The sequence below is a fragment of the Cladosporium halotolerans genome (assembly GCF_011745625.1).
Source record: "Cladosporium halotolerans strain TM138-S3 chromosome Unknown Sca12, whole genome shotgun sequence".
In the NCBI taxonomy this organism is placed as follows: domain Eukaryota; kingdom Fungi; phylum Ascomycota; class Dothideomycetes; order Cladosporiales; family Cladosporiaceae; genus Cladosporium; species Cladosporium halotolerans.
This window is the reverse complement of record NW_027191463.1, coordinates 484,742-499,829: the sequence shown is the minus strand read 5'-3', so window position 1 is coordinate 499,829 and position 15,088 is coordinate 484,742. Positions and strand designations below refer to the sequence as shown.

The following is a 15,088-nucleotide window of genomic DNA, read 5'->3' as shown; positions in this document are numbered from 1 at the left end:
TTGTCACTTTCCTTACCTGTATTCACTTTTTTAATCTCAACCTCCATCCAAGTGCGTTCTCATTATCACACCTTAACCCGATCCTCCTATCAAACGGCCCGTCATAAGCTAAGGTCTGGCCCTCCTCCAGCCGCAGCAACCAGGCATCAGCTTTCCCAGCCCAGCGGGCGACCCTATGACGCAACTGCCCTCCATCCGCCCCTCGTGCCACCCTGCAGCAACTACAAGATAAACATTCCAATCTTACTTCCTTTCTTTCGACTAAACAATTACACGAAAAAACTCGAAACGCAGCTCATCATTGCAAACAACTCTCAACCCTCCAAAAAACCAACGAATCAGCAAAAATGCCCCTTGTCGTCCCCGGCCTCACGTCCAACAGCGGCGACGACAAGACCTCCGGCTGGATGAACCAGCTGATGGGCAAGAAGCTCGGCGACTCGTCGAACGAGACTGTATGTTCTTCTCCTTTCCTCATTTTCCTCAAGGCCTACCTACTCCAGGTGCTGTCCTCGCTTGTAATCCTGGCTAACACTCGCTCTCACCCAGACCTTCGCCAAAACCGACCTCCCCAAGGAGCACCGCGTGATCAAGGAGGGCGATATGTCGACTATGGACCACAAGCCTGATAGGTATGTTCACTTCCTTTCTCGGACGGTGGACTTGGTTTGGTATGAGGATGTGGGATGTGGGCTGACAGTGTGCGAACAGGCTCAACATTCACACGAGCGAGGATGGCACTGTCACGAAGGTCACGCATGGTTAAGCTTGTCATGTTCAGTGCATGCGATACCAAAATGATAGCTGGCATGAAAGGAACAGGCACGACATAGCAGTCATAATCGGTACGACGTAACGAGTCTACGCCTTTGCAGTTTCTCGGTGACCGCCGTTTATCTTCGCGGTCTACTTCCACCATTTTCCGTTGCCAGAATTCCCTTGCGACAACGCCTTAGAACCAAGGTCGTAGAGGATTGATACTACTACCCAGCCAGGAAGACCATCAGAGTACCAACAGCCAGTGGGGCTGGGTCCGGCCACCTTGATCTTCTGGTCGAAGGGCTGGACCCGCTTTCGTCCGAGCCCCACGTGCAGCTACATGTGATGACGGCTTGATAGATTTGAGCATTCTCGACCTCTGAAAGAAGTGCATAGTCATTGAGTCTGTTACATGATGGCAGAGTGGTCAGGGATGGTTTCAGAGGCTATAGCCTGCAGCATATCATGTCGTGAGTGTGTCTTTCGGCCGTGATAAGTTGACGTGGTATGTTCGACCATCGGCGGGATGTGGGATGCACGGTGACGAAAGGCGGGGTTGAGACGCTGAGATGATTTTTCTTTACAGCGCCGCAACGGGCTGATTGAGCATCAATTAGACAGCAATGGATCTGTAATACCTCTTTCGAGTGCTGCAATCCATTACTGCGCCGACATGACGACCCAGGGGGTTATCGGCCCAGTGGAAACATCTTCAAGAAGGGTTGAGAGTGGAAGTAGATGGCGGGGCACGAAAGTGGGACGATTCGCCGGCAGTTGCTGTGCTGAGCCTCGTCTGGAGCGCAGACCGTGAGAACGCGCGCTCAGCCAATCAACTCATCCCGCCAGCCCACAGCAGGCGCATCGGCTCAAGCCAGTGCCTGCGCCGCGAAAAAATCCCTAGGACCCTGCCCCGCCCGCCGCTCTATTTGACATTGTCCTCCCACGTCCTGACCACCTTTCCACACTCCCTCCATCCACCACTCTATACCCCTCCACCCTCAACACCCCCCAATACACATTCAAAATGGCATCTGAGCCCGCCAAGCAGTACAAGGTCGCCGACATCAACCTCGCGGCCTTCGGCCGCCGCGAGATTGAGCTCGCCGAGCAGGAGATGCCCGGTCTCATGGCCACCCGCGAGAAGTTCGGTGCTGAGCAGCCTCTTGCCGGCGCTCGCATTGCTGGCTGCCTTCACATGAGTGAGTTTGTCGTGCTCGATGAGCAGTTCCACCTGGAAACGCACGTTTGCTGACGTTTCTCCCCGCACAGCCATCCAGACCGCCGTCCTCATCGAGACCCTCAAGGCGCTCGGTGCCGAGATCACCTGGACCTCCTGCAACATCTTCTCCACCCAGGACCACGCCGCCGCCGCCATCGCCGCCGCAGGCATCCCCGTCTTCGCCTGGAAGGGTGAGACCGAGGAGGAGTACAACTGGTGCCTCGAGCAGCAGCTCAAGTCCTTCCCCTCCGGCAAGTCCCTCAACCTGATCCTCGACGACGGTGGTGACCTCACTGGTCTCGTCCACAAGAAGTACCCCGAGATGCTCAAGGGCTGCTACGGTCTCTCTGAGGAGACCACCACCGGTGTGCACCACCTCTACCGCATGCTCAAGAACGTCGGCAAGGAGCACGGCCTCCTCGTCCCGGCCATCAACGTCAACGACTCCGTCACCAAGAGCAAGTTCGACAACCTTTACGGCTGCCGTGAGTCCCTCGTCGACGGCATCAAGCGTGCCACCGATGTCATGATTGCTGGCAAGATCGCCGTTGTCGCCGGTTTCGGTGATGTCGGCAAGGGCTGCGCCGACGCCCTCAAGTCCATGGGTGCCCGTGTCATCGTTACTGAGATCGACCCCATCAACGCCCTCCAGGCCGCCATGGCCGGCTACCAGGTCATCACCATGGACGACGCCGCCTCCCAGGGCCAGATCTTCGTCACCACCACTGGCTGCCGTGACATCCTCGTCGGCAAGCACTTCGAGGCTATGCGCGAGGACGCCATTGTCTGCAACATTGGTCACTTCGACATCGAGATCGACGTTGCCTGGCTCAAGTCCAACGCCGTCGACAAGGTCTCCATTAAGCCCCAGGTCGACCGCTTCACCATGAAGTCTGGCCGTCACATCATCCTCCTCGCCGAGGGCCGTCTTGTCAACCTCGGCTGTGCCACCGGCCACAGCTCCTTCGTCATGTCCTGCTCCTTCACCAACCAGGTCCTTGCCCAGATCATGCTGTACAAGGCCGGCGACAAGGAGTTCGCCAAGAAGTACATCGAGTTCGCCCGCGCCGTCGAGGGCGAGGAGGACGCCGCCACCGGCCTCGTCAAGAAGGTCGACGAGTCCCAGCCCAAGAGCGACGTCAAGCGCATGGACGTCGGCGTCTACGTTCTGCCCAAGATCCTCGACGAGCAGGTCGCCCTCCTCCACCTCGACCACGTCAACGCCAAGCTCACCAAGATGACCCCGGCCCAGGCCGAGTACCTGTCTCTTCCCGTCGAGGGTCCCTTCAAGGCCGACATGTACCGCTACTAAGCGCGTCGCCCACGACAACATCCTGTCGGGCGTCGCCTTTGTTTCGCGCTGCATTCCTGTTTTTCTAAGCTACGCATGACATTCCCCCGTTTCCACGTGGGACGGGCGGAAAACGATTCAACATGATCTCTGTATTTCGCAAACGACTCCTTTTGCAACGATACCATGTGGGGAATATTATCCTGTCTTCAACGGCATTGAGCCCCGCGCGCGCGCTCCTGGCGGGAAGAGCGTGCACACGCGCGCGGCGGCGGAAAAAAGCATCGCATGGCGTCGGCGGAGTTTCAACAACAAGGTACACTTGTTTCCTTTTCCGTGTTTTGTTATTTCTTTTTGGATTAGACGGGAGGAAAGATGGAAGGAGGAGAGGGAGATACCACGGCTGTCCTCCTCGATCCTGGTCCTGGCTTCAACCCATGGACGGATGGGAGGGGCCGGAATTTAAGATAGATTCGATTGTATCGAACTGAATGTGGCGCATATGCGTCAGCGAACATTGCTGTTTCGATATCATTTCGAAAATCCCCTCCTCAATGTTGATAAAAGAGCGAGTCAACGCAGACCAGTGAGTGACATATCATGCAAGTTGGCACATCATTATGGCAGCCTTTGTCCAAACATCGCTTGTGAAGCAGTGATTTCTACCCAATATCTTGGCTCCCCAAAGAGAAACGAGAACAGTAACGCGCTCCTTTCTCTTCTAGACCACGTTGGCCGGAAATCTGCTCGGAGAGCCTAGTAAATCAAGCACCCCCGAAGATGTAGCAGGCATATGAATCCTGCAAACTCTCGGACAACAACGGGGACACCACGAGCCTTACTCTTGATTTGCCTAACCACACACATTGCTAAGGTTGACATTAATGACTGTATGCCTATCGCGGGACAACGAGCGTAAGATTCTGGACTGTGACTCGGACAAATTTCCACACGGAAGAAAACAAAACGGAGTCCAATCGAGCGCCGAGGCAAGACTTCTGAGCTGTTATATGCGAATCAGGTGCGTAAAATAGTCTGGTGTGGCATCGATTTCGGTCTATGGCAATTGGCGGTATGTGTGCTTGGAAAGACATGGATAGGTCTGGCCCCATACCATTCCGTGTTGTGACAGCTGATGAATCCCGTTAGGCTGGAGTTGAGCGTCATTCGGGCGTATTAGCGCATCGAGAGGGAGTCGACGATTGCCAGGTTGGAGATAGGATTGACATCTACTGAAGTTCAAGTTGAAGGGGAATTAAAAGAGCAAGGGCACTCCGTTCCGAGAGTGTTGAGAATCATCGAGATAATGAGGGGATGACAATCATGCACACGCAAGACACAGTGAGGGCGTGAGTATCGCGAGCAGGTGCTGGCGGAAAGTGTTGATTCCTGTTATTAATCGACGTGGGGGCTCCTTAGCAAATCCTCCAAGATCCGCTTCCTCTCGGCATTATTTAGGAGGGCCGCGAACGATATTTCCTCTAGGTATCGACCCAGGCTTTTCTGACCATCCAAATTGTCCGTGGACGAGACCTCGTCGTACTGCTTTCGCTTCTCAGTTTGGTTCGACGGCCGTTCAAGGCTATCAGTCAACCCGCTAACGTCCGTCAATGATTTTGTCCAATACTGTGTCGAGTATTGGAACACATCGTGACCGTGCTGACAGAGTGTGCTCGCGATCGCGAAAATGTGCTTCTCAAGTGCGGTCGACATCTCCTCGCTATAGATTAAGTCGCCTCTGGGTGTCCTCAATCTGCCGGTCTGTACCAGTATTACCCAATAGTACAGCATAAGATGCCACCAGCCATCCTGCGCCAAAGAATCATCGTAATTCGAAATCCATGTGTCTCGAATCCTTTTATGCTCCAGCAACATTGCAATGATGGAAGTGTTCGATGGCGCCGTCGGATGACAGTAAAGAGTACAAATCGCTTCGCGCATCACAACCCCTCCAAAATGATCTTCACTCAATACCAACTGTTGCCGTACAAATTGTGTAAACCCAAACGAGATGAGCAGGTTGCAAAAATGCAATACATTCCACGGGCTCATGTGGGCGTGTTCAGCCCAGATTAATCCTACGGCCTCGTATTCAGCAATCAGACTCGGCATGAGATGGGGTAACCTGGCTTTGTAGCAGTCAACATCGTGAGGCATGTCAGGCGCGCGATGCCAGGCAGCTGTATGGGGGCTCATCTCCCGGATCGCTTTGTCAAAGTATTGCACACGAGTGAAGACATGCTCCCAAAATGGTTCCGGATTTGCTTTGTGCAGATATTGTTTCAGGCGTTCACGATCTTCAGGAGCCCAGTGCGCAGTAGCGCGAATCATATCATCGCCAGTGGAGAACTTTTTCGAACGAGCGACACGTCTCCGAAGGACGTCGCAATGCCGAAGCCTTGGGAAGAGCTTCATCCGGGCAAGAGTGAAACGAGCGACGAAGTCTGGTCGCTGGAAGTGACCTGGGACGTGCTGGTCTAGAAGCGACTGTACGTCCGCACCCAATAAATAGTCGAGCACTGTACGATGGAAAAAGTTGACCTGACTATAAGCCAGATTTTCCCAGACATAGCTGAGATCCCTTTGTTCATCTTTGTTACAGGCTTTGACAGAGGCCGGGTACTCTGCACCCTGTGCAAGGATATGCAGGAGGTCCCTGCTCATGACTCCAATATACCGCCGGGTCTGGTGCAAAGACGACTCCAAGTCGTGAAGGGATAAAGACCGAAGTTTCGCTTCTGATGCGAAGTCTTCCTCCTCGGCTTCATTGCTGCTTAACAAGATGCTGAAATTCAAAAAAGACATGTGGAGTTGGCGGTTTTTCTGCGATCCGTATTCGGACAGGCTGGCCTTCGCCAGCAGCGTTGTGCATTTCAGGAATCGGGCAACGGCCGACTGATTGCGGTGGTCTATTCGCTCAAGGATCATGGTGGAAAAGAATGTCTTGAGATCGAGGGGAGTCTCATTGACATACTGACGCAGATCCTTGACTCCTCGCCCGGCTGTGATTTCCTGACATAGAGACCTGACAATGAAAACAGTCCAGAGGAAGACACCTTCTGCTCTTCCCGCGATATGCATGATCAGGTTGTCTGCGTCGCTTTGATGTTCACTGAACGGAGTCTGCAAGCCAGTGTCTAGCTCCGCTTCGATGAGCTTAGAAGAAATGTAGGACACCATGTCCGGAAATGTATACTCGTGAAGAGCTAAGCGGTTGCGAAGGGTCCCGAAATGTGTTTCAAAAGTCTGCCATGGCCGACTCGATACACAGAATTTCACATTGCAGTTGCGAGCAAGCTTTTCAAGGTCTCGAACCAGAGCCCCATGGTCTCTGGAAGGGCTGCATTCGTCTAGTCCGTCCAGGAAGAAGGCGAAACGTACACCTTTCAGCGCACCAAGTTTTCGAAGAGCGTCCAAAAGCTCCGCCTCCGTAAACGCCGAGCGCAGGCGTGACCCTTTTTGGGCCCACCACTCAGGCAACAGGATCGGAATAGCGTCAGGTATCACGCAGAGCACTGAGTACAACAACCCTCGCAACATGCCTTCGAAGTTTCTCTGCAAGTCATTGGGAGTGCTGTACCAAAAGTAGTGCTCAGCCACGACCAAGCGATTTGTGCCGGCCCAGGTACTCAAAAGGTCCTGCGTAGTAGGGTGTTGCGCCAGGAACTTCATGAATGTAGATTTTCCTGAGCCCGCTTTGCCAGTTATCCAAAAGATACCATCCTCCTGCTCGAGCCATTGTCCAAGGGGAATCTTTGAGGGATCGAAGGCCCACTCGCAGGCGGACTGGTCCAAATTGTGTATGGTGATCGATCTGCGCTCCATCTCTGTGTGGTACAGATGTTCAAGAATGACATTCTGTTTCGCGACGGGGTCCAAGTCTGTATCGTTCCCGCTCGATCCATAGTAGTGATTGTCACCGAGATGAGCCTGAGCGCTGCCATCGATTTTCACGCGTTTGTAGCGATGGCCAGCTGAGGAATTTGGCGACTCCTCAGAATCATCTGGATCTCTGTCTCGTGGTGGCATCCGTGCTAAAGTTGTCTGAAAGGCAAGCACTCAAATTGAGGCAGGCTGAGGAGCGAGGATGGAAAGCCCGCCATGGTCTCAAATAATATACTGCGATGCGGGTGTTCAGCTGACACGCTGAGCCTCGATGCTGCATTTGCATGCAGCCACTCGAAGCTCCGCATCCAATAGCTGAGCCACCAGCACATGTGTATCCCCCAAGCGTAGAAGCATGCTAGAAAACCTGCGTCTGCCGGAGCTCACTAAGGCAATTTCCTCGTGCGTTTGAAGTGCCATCAACGGTGGGGGCAATCCTCGAAAAGAGAGGCGGCAGTGAAACGTTGACTAGCACAGGAGGCGAACAAGCACGTTATATGGATTTGGCATTTCCCCTTTGCGACATTCTGAGGCCCTTTAGTTCTTCCCTAGATACCCTTTGGTTGTTCGTTTGACTCAGGTTCGTCCTCCACCGGAGGCGCTGGTGAGGAGGACGGCCTTGGGGTTTCCGCGGAGCCTCCCCGCAAGCCAAGGACTGATGAGGCTGAGCAGGCAGCTGCCTTGGTATGATGCATCTCACACGCTTCCGTTCTTCTTCTTACTACCTCCTCATGCAGAACATTCTGAAGAATGAGCGCAGCCAAAGGAAGAGAAAGCCCTATGGGCTCGCATTCAGCGGCCGAGGAAGGCCTCCCATTGTACGAGGAATTCCAGGTCTCCGAACCACAAGCCGACGCTCTACCGCCACCGAACGCCACACCAGATGAGGTCCGGGACTACTTGACCTCACTGCTCAGAAACAAGCATCACCTGCCTGATGACCATGTGCGTCGCGTCGTGGCCTGCTGGACAATCGGCACCGGTCGCGAGTTGCGGACCTACACGCCTCATATGTACCTTGGAATCTTCGGACGGGAAGACGGTTGGGCTCTGTACCGCGACATCAACCTGGAAATCTCAAAGTCGCAGAAGAAGACGTTCTGGGAGAAGCGCGGAATTTGTGAGTTTGCGCACTCACCCCTGCATATTCAGGACCATGTTAACCGCGAGCAGATATCTTCTCGGCCATTTCGTTCACCCTCATGTTCATTTGCGTTATGCTGCTCACACATGACGTTGACGAGACAGCCCAGACTGTGGCTGCCGTTCTCGTTGTACCGAGCATGGTAATGTGTGTTTCTAGCGTTGCCATTCTGGTGATATACCTTGTGGTTGGCGTTCCGTCTCCGGAAAAGCGGATCGAGAGAGACTTACAAGCGTGCACGAGAAGAGAAGGGTTGCCGGCAGCGTAGGCTGAGACACTTCAGCAATGCCCGAACAGCTTCGCGGCCTAGGCTTAGGTAGTGTTATCATCAAAGGCACCAGGGTTGAAGACCCCACAAGCATTGCGGCTCCGCTTGGCGACAACCTTATCTCTACTCCGCATTATCCGCCTACCTCACCATCCACTACCCAGCAGCTCCCCTACGAAGGTGCATGCCTACCACGGCCGCCGGGCAACGTTCCTTCGGCCAAACGACCTATCGGCCAAGGTGATGCCGAACTTGTCGCTCGATCAAGCTCGCCAAGCAGCTGATCTGTCTCTACCTTCCTCTTTCGGCTACCATGTGATATACCGATTGCTGCGGAACCTCTTTTCTCCCTTGCTTGCGAAGACGGCAGTGCGGTGGCATGCACTGGGTTGCTTTGTTATCGCGTGCGGGGTCGGAGTTGAGAAAGTAGATAGATATTTATATGAAAGGTGATGGCGTACGTTCGATGCCGAACATTTGTCATCTGTTTCTCTACTTCTTGTTAATGATCATGGCACCCAATGACGACCTGGTCTATCGCTCTCAGTCCACCGCCGAAGAAGACACCTTGGAGAAGCCAGCTTTCAACGATGGCGACAAAGCGCTGGAGTTCCTGCGCCGAGAGGCAGGAGATGGCGAAGCTGAGCTTGTCGACGAGAAGACGCTAGTGCGCAAGATCGATTTCATGATCGTACCCATCATGTTCGCATGCTACTGCATGCAATATCTCGACAAGTCCCTGCTCAACTATGCCTCCGTCATGGGCATCCTGGACGATGCGCACCTAGATACAGAGCAGTACGGCACGCTGTCGCTGATCTTCTATGTTGCTTTCCTGGCATTCGAGATGCCGCACGCATACCTCATGCAGCGCTTCCCGACAGCCAAGTATTTGGGTGTCATGGTGTGTTGCTGGGGTGCGGTCGTTGCGTGCACGTCTGCGTGCAGCAGTTATGGGTCGTTGGTTGCAACGAGGTTCTTGTTGGGAATGTTTGAGAGTTGCATTAGTCCAAGTCTGATTCTGATCACCTCTATGTGGGTATGTTGCGGTCTTTATGAAGTCAGAAAATCTAAAAACAGAGGCTACCAACCTTCGGCAGTACGTCTGAAGACCTGCATTGATCCAGCCATGGCTGGCTCAGGGAAGCCCGTCGAACGACGAGCTCTCGATCCACTAACACCCCACAGGTACAAACGTGACGAGCAACCCAAAAGAGTCGGCTTCTGGTACATCGGCGTTGGCACCGCGACAATCTTCGGCTCGCTCATGTCCTTTGGCTTCCAGCATTACACCGGCACGACCTTCAGTGCCTGGCAGATCATGTTCCTGGTCATCGGCTGCATGACCATGCTCGTCGGCAGCAGCGTGCTACTCTTCCTCCCTGACAACCCCATGACAGCCCGCCGCCTGACCCACGCTGAGCGCGTCCTGGCAGTCGAACGACTTCGTGAAAACCAGACAGGCGTCGAAAACAAGCACTTCAAGCCCTACCAGGTCCTGGCCTGCCTCTCCGACCCGCAGACCTGGCTGCTCTCCATCATCACGATCGCAGCCTCAATTCCCAACGGCGCCGTTGGCAGCTTCCAATCGATCCTCATCAAAGGCTTCGGCTTCACGAACTACCAGACGACTCTATTGCAGATCCCCGGCGGCGTCATCGCCGTGACGAGCGTACTGCTCGCGACATGGAGCGCCGCGAAATTCAACGCCCGCGCTGCCAACATCATCCTCTGGTCCGCGATGGGCGGCATCCTGGGCGGCAGTCTGCTGGCTTTCTTGCCCGAAGACAACCGCGCGGGCAAGATGGCTGGCAACTACCTGACGCACGTCGTGGGGTCTTTCTTGCCGTGCGCATACTCGTTCGCGGCGGCGAATACGGGCGGACACACGAAGAAAGTGACGATGAATGCGGTGCTGCTGATGAGCTTTTGTCTGGGTGAGTCTCCTGTTCGCTCTCTTAGATGTGCCTTCGTTTTACTGACGACTGACCGAACGATAGGAAACATCCTCGGCCCACTGACGTTCCGTGATAAAGACAAGCCGCTGTACGTGCCGGCGAAAGTGACGATTGTCGTGGTCGACAGCGTGGCGATTCTGACGACCGTAGTGCTGTTGCTGTACTACCGGTGGCAGAACAAGACGCGCGACCGCGCGAACCTGGCGCACACGCGGGACGTGGAATTTGCGGACCTGACGGACCGCGAGAACAAAGAGTTCAGGTACAAGTACTGATTATTGGGGAGGGGCCAGATCTGACTGGACAAGTTCTTGAAGTCGTATATAGAAATGTCGGCATTGATTTAATTCGTGCAACGCTCTTAATACTCGAAATCATCGTCCACGGCGGGACCCTTGTTCTTGCCCACAGACTCCTGTTTCCTGTACATCTCCGCCACCTGTCTGCTGCTCGTCGCGTCGTCTGGCTTCTTGTCCTCTCTGACCTGGATGAAGCGCGGGAAGCGCAGACTGACGCCCTTGTGAGTTCCGTCGCCGACCTCACTTGCAGCAGCGCGGTACCGCGGGCTGAGTGTCAGGTCAGCCGTCTTGACCTCCCAGACGAATCTCGGTTCGAACCAGACGTCAGGCTGGTCATTCTTGCCGCTCGAGTGGTCGTAGAAAGGCTTCGGGCGGTCGATGACAAGCGGAGAAAGAGTCTCGTGCAGCTCGGCGAGCAGAGCTTCAGAAAAGCCGGTGCCGATGTTGCAGACAGTCTCGTACATCTCGGAGTTGGGGTTGTAGCAGGCGAGGTGAAAAGCGCCGTATACGGACGTGCGCTTGCCCTTGCCATAGTAGGCGCCGAGGACGACCAGGTCGAGGGAGTCGCCCGCGCCGGCAAGGTAGTCTTTCTTGACCTTTAGCCAGTTCTGTGAACGGCGAGAGGGCTCGTAGTGGGATTCCACGCCGTCGAGCATCTTCACCATGAGGCCCTCGCAGGAAGCTTTGACGGAGTCTTCGAGGAGGGTCTGGATCTCTTCGATCTCGCGTGTGTTTCCGAATTTGGCGAATGTGAACTCGCCTTCCACTTCTTCGAAGGCCGAATACATAAGGTCTCGACGTTCGCGGAAAGGCTTGTTCACGACGGCTTCGCCGTTCAGGTAGAGCAGGTCGAAAGCAAAGACGCAGACCTTGACTTTGATGTCTTCGGCCTTGACGTCCTTCCTCTTGCGGGTCATGAGCTGCTGGAACGGCAGAACGGTCTTCTTCTCCACATCCCAGGCCACTGTCTCGCAATCAAGCACGAAACTCTTGGTGCCCTTCTTGACCCATGTTGGCAGCTTGCCAAGAATGTCAGGGTACTTCTTGCTCAAGTCTTCGCTGTTGCGTGAGAAGATGTTTGAGACTCCGCGTTCCGTCTTGCCAGCTTCAGGGGCAGCTGTGGCGACGAAGTCTTGGTCGGCGTCATGTGCAACGAAGTGGATCTGTGCCCTTTCGCCATCGTATTTGTATTCGCAGGTGAAGTCCTTGCCTTCGAAGCGGTCCAGAACTTCGCCGATAGACTTTGTGGGCTTCGCCAGCATAGGCTTGAGGGGAACACCGGGCTGCAGCCTGCAAGCCTCCCTTAACTTCCAGATGCCACCCTTAAGAAGTGCTGGAACAATCACTTCGTAGGCTGGCAGCTCATTGTAGACAGCCTTGAAAACCTCTTCGCCCTTCTTGAGCTCAGCTTCGGAAGGCACCTTGTTGCTTTCCTGAGATACGGCGTGGAAGACCATGGCATGGGCCAGCGACACCTGGACAGTCTTGTCGGCAAGACCAAGACGCATTTTGCCTTCGAGAGCGCGAATGATGTATTTCGCTTCGCTAGGCCCACCCTTATCTTTTGTAATGTCGACAGTTTGGCCCTTCGCGAGGTTGGTGTCGGCGGCAGAAAGCAGCTTCTTGATCCCGTCGACTTTCCTTCCTTGTGATCCCTGGCCTTCCACAGTGGCGATCTTCATCAAGCCTTCATGGACACCGCGGACCGTGAGCGGTTTAGGTTTGAACATAGTTGGCTGATTTTGTCTACTCTTCGCCGCGACAAGCCCAAGATCACCAATCTTCTGTTGGTCTTCCTTGATGATCTTAAGGTTGCGTCCAGTAGTCTCGCCAATTGCCTTCATGATCAAAGACTCGCCGATACCGAGCTCGATACCAGCATAGTCGGCCGCGAGCTTTCCAATCATGAGCAGGACTGTTGGCTGCAGATCCTCCGGTGTCAAGCGAGCGACTTGTCGCATGAATGCCGAGCAATGTGCCATGATCTCCAGACGTTTTGTAGTAAGCTCGATCTTGGAGAAAGTGGTGCATAGTGCAGCGTATGGAACTGGTTCGCCAGCCTTCCAGTCGGGATACGCATCTTTACTGGTAGATTTGAGAGTACTCTGCACTTTCGCCCGAGCCTTTGCCGCAATTTCAGGCTTCTCTTCTTCTGCATCTTCCGATTCAGCTTCTGATACCGAAGCGCTATCGTTCGCATTCTCGGCGTCATCCTCGGCAGGGTCTGAAGCTTCTGTTGCGGCAGCTGCATTGCCATTTGATCGTTTGGGTGATCTGCATCGAGGGGTCTTCTTTCCAGGACTTCTTTCACCAGACGATTCGCTATTCTTGGCCTTCTTTGCTGACGATTTTGTGTCTTCGGCTTTGGGAACAATTCTGGATTTCTTCGCCGGGCGAGGTTCTTCGTCACTCTCCTCCACTTCTTCTTCTACAGGCTCGCTCTTGATGGCCGTCTTAGCTGTCGTTTTCTTCACAGCGACGCCCTTCTTTGCCTTGCCATTTGCGGCCGGCTTCTGTCGCTGCTTCTTTGATGGTGGCTCTTCGACATCGCTCGCAGACGCGTCCTCTTCGTCCTCCTTACCCGTCGCTGTCCGCTTTTTCGAGGGCGAAACAGAAGCTTCCACGCTGTCCTCTGGTTCAGATACATCTTCCTCTTTCTTTACAGGCTGCTCATCCTCCATCTTAACATCCTCATCTTTGACCTCGCCGTTCTTCACGTCAGCATCCTCTGACTTGCTTGCGCCCGAGACCGCTTCGGCTTCATCTTTCTTGGGCGCATTCTTGGTGAACTTCAGCCTAGATTGCTGCGCGACAGGCGCCTGTCCGCCCGGGTTGCCGAAGAACTTTCTGCCAGGGTATTAGTCTGATTGATCGTTTATTCCAAGGCAGCAGATCTAGGCAGGCGTTCATACCCGAGAGTCTGCTGTGTTTTGACATACCCCAATGTAGCCTGCTTCGGCGCCATCCTTCCGGTTCTGGCCTTGGTATGCTGCCAGCGTGCTCGAAGTTGGTGGATCGGTTTCGCGTCGCCAGGAGCTTTGGGAGAAGGTTGGCGGAAGGGTGTTTCACCAGCGTGGTGTTTCGGCGTGAGAGAGCTGACGCGTGCGAGAATATGACGGCGAGAGCCTGCGATCATAACACAAGAACAGAAAAGAGCGAATGGCGAAGAGTGGTCTCGTTGTTTGTGCAAGAAGCCCTCACGGCGCAGGCATCGATAGGCAGACGGGCCAATCCAATTTAGCTCGCGTCGCGTCCGAAGCGTGAAGGCGGCAAGCACGCGTAGATGACGTCGGGGACTTGTGAGGCGAGCTCCAGCGAGCGCCTCGGAACGGCTGGACATAGCTGTCGCCTTTAGGCACAATAATCTTCTCTAGACCAACAACACTGCTTGCACCGAATAACAACCAATACTGCACGACAAGAACGCAAGTCACTCTGGCGGGTTTATTCTGGAAACGCAATCCCCCTCAAGACCTTCCTCCATCTCCGCCTTCACCACCACCACCACCCACGCCTCCCCGTCTCATCATGTCCCGAACACCGGACCAACCACCCCTCACACCACAGTTCTGCTTTAACCAAACAGCCCTACGAGGTAGGCTTCAAGCCCCACGCAGCACCATCCCAAAGCTCACAGCTCATACCCAAGCGCCCCAGACTTCCTGCGGATAAGCCGCACGGCCGTAGACGACACGATCAACCAGAACCTCAACGCTCTGCTGACGCCCGGCGCACAACCCTTCGACCCCCTCTCGACGCAATCGCAACAATCGCGCCCCATCGGCCGACGGCCCATCGCCGGCGCCGCGTGCGCTGAGTTCAAAGACCGCGTGCTTTTCCCCTCGTGGCAAGCGCGCAGCGACGTAATAAACTACTGCGCGGGCGTCGCGACGTCGCCGGACCCTGACGATCCGGATCATGTGCTGCGGCAGGTGGAGGATGCGCGGGCGCGCGAGAGGGAGGTGAACGAGCGGCTGGATCCGTACAGCGCGAGGTACTTTCCGCGGGAGGCGAGGACGGAGGCGCTGGCGGCGCTGATACGGAATGAGAGGATGGTGGAGAGCATTGTGCGTAGCAGGACGTGGGGGTTGATGGGCGAGAGGTGTGAAATGGAGCCGCAAGGATTTGAGAAGGCGCTGGATGATTGGAGGAGAAGGAAGGCGGAAGAGTGATGCGCTCGCAGTTCAAGAGCTATTCTGCTTGGTTTCGTGAGCGTATATAGCGATTTGGTGATAGAGCGCAAGGGATCTACATCTTTGTTACTC

The 15,088-nt window shown here is 54.8% G+C and overlaps 6 protein-coding genes across 6 annotated transcripts; 5 read left to right on the top strand and 1 right to left on the bottom strand.

Moving 5' to 3' along the window:
• Positions 1–49: 49 nt before the first annotated feature.
• Positions 50–1,420, top strand: WHR41_04170 (uncharacterized protein). The gene is made up of 3 exons (XM_069372776.1): positions 50–455; positions 550–632; positions 712–1,420. The coding sequence occupies exons 1-3, from the start codon at positions 348–350 to the stop codon at positions 764–766; spliced, it is 246 nt and encodes an 81-aa protein (XP_069230029.1). The 5' UTR covers positions 50–347; the 3' UTR covers positions 767–1,420.
• A 277-nt stretch (positions 1,421–1,697) lies between these two features.
• Positions 1,698–3,895, top strand: SAH1 (Adenosylhomocysteinase). Its single transcript, XM_069372775.1, has 2 exons — positions 1,698–1,958; positions 2,029–3,895. Exons 1-2 carry the CDS (start codon positions 1,784–1,786, stop codon positions 3,288–3,290), a joined length of 1,437 nt encoding a protein of 478 aa, XP_069230146.1. The 5' UTR covers positions 1,698–1,783; the 3' UTR covers positions 3,291–3,895.
• Positions 3,896–7,904: 4,009 nt separating this feature from the next.
• WHR41_04168 (uncharacterized protein) lies at positions 7,905–8,566 on the top strand (the record flags this gene model as incomplete). Its single annotated transcript, XM_069372774.1, has 2 exons — positions 7,905–8,274; positions 8,328–8,566. 2 exons carry the CDS (start codon positions 7,905–7,907, stop codon positions 8,564–8,566), a joined length of 609 nt encoding a protein of 202 aa, XP_069229963.1.
• Positions 8,567–9,077: 511 nt separating this feature from the next.
• WHR41_04167 (uncharacterized protein) lies at positions 9,078–10,799 on the top strand (the record flags this gene model as incomplete). Its single annotated transcript, XM_069372773.1, has 3 exons — positions 9,078–9,496; positions 9,755–10,503; positions 10,567–10,799. The coding sequence occupies 3 exons, from the start codon at positions 9,078–9,080 to the stop codon at positions 10,797–10,799; spliced, it is 1,401 nt and encodes a 466-aa protein (XP_069230144.1).
• WHR41_04166 (uncharacterized protein) lies at positions 10,800–14,004 on the bottom strand. Its single transcript, XM_069372772.1, has 2 exons — positions 13,763–14,004; positions 10,800–13,670 (listed from the first exon to the last, which is right to left on the bottom strand). Exons 1-2 carry the CDS (start codon positions 13,957–13,959, stop codon positions 10,886–10,888), a joined length of 2,982 nt encoding a protein of 993 aa, XP_069230145.1. The 5' UTR covers positions 13,960–14,004; the 3' UTR covers positions 10,800–10,885.
• Positions 13,867–14,995, top strand: WHR41_04165 (uncharacterized protein; the record flags this gene model as incomplete). Its single annotated transcript, XM_069372771.1, has 2 exons — positions 13,867–14,418; positions 14,481–14,995. Exons 1-2 carry the CDS (start codon positions 14,352–14,354, stop codon positions 14,993–14,995), a joined length of 582 nt encoding a protein of 193 aa, XP_069230142.1. The 5' UTR covers positions 13,867–14,351.
• Positions 14,996–15,088: the final 93 nt, after the last annotated feature.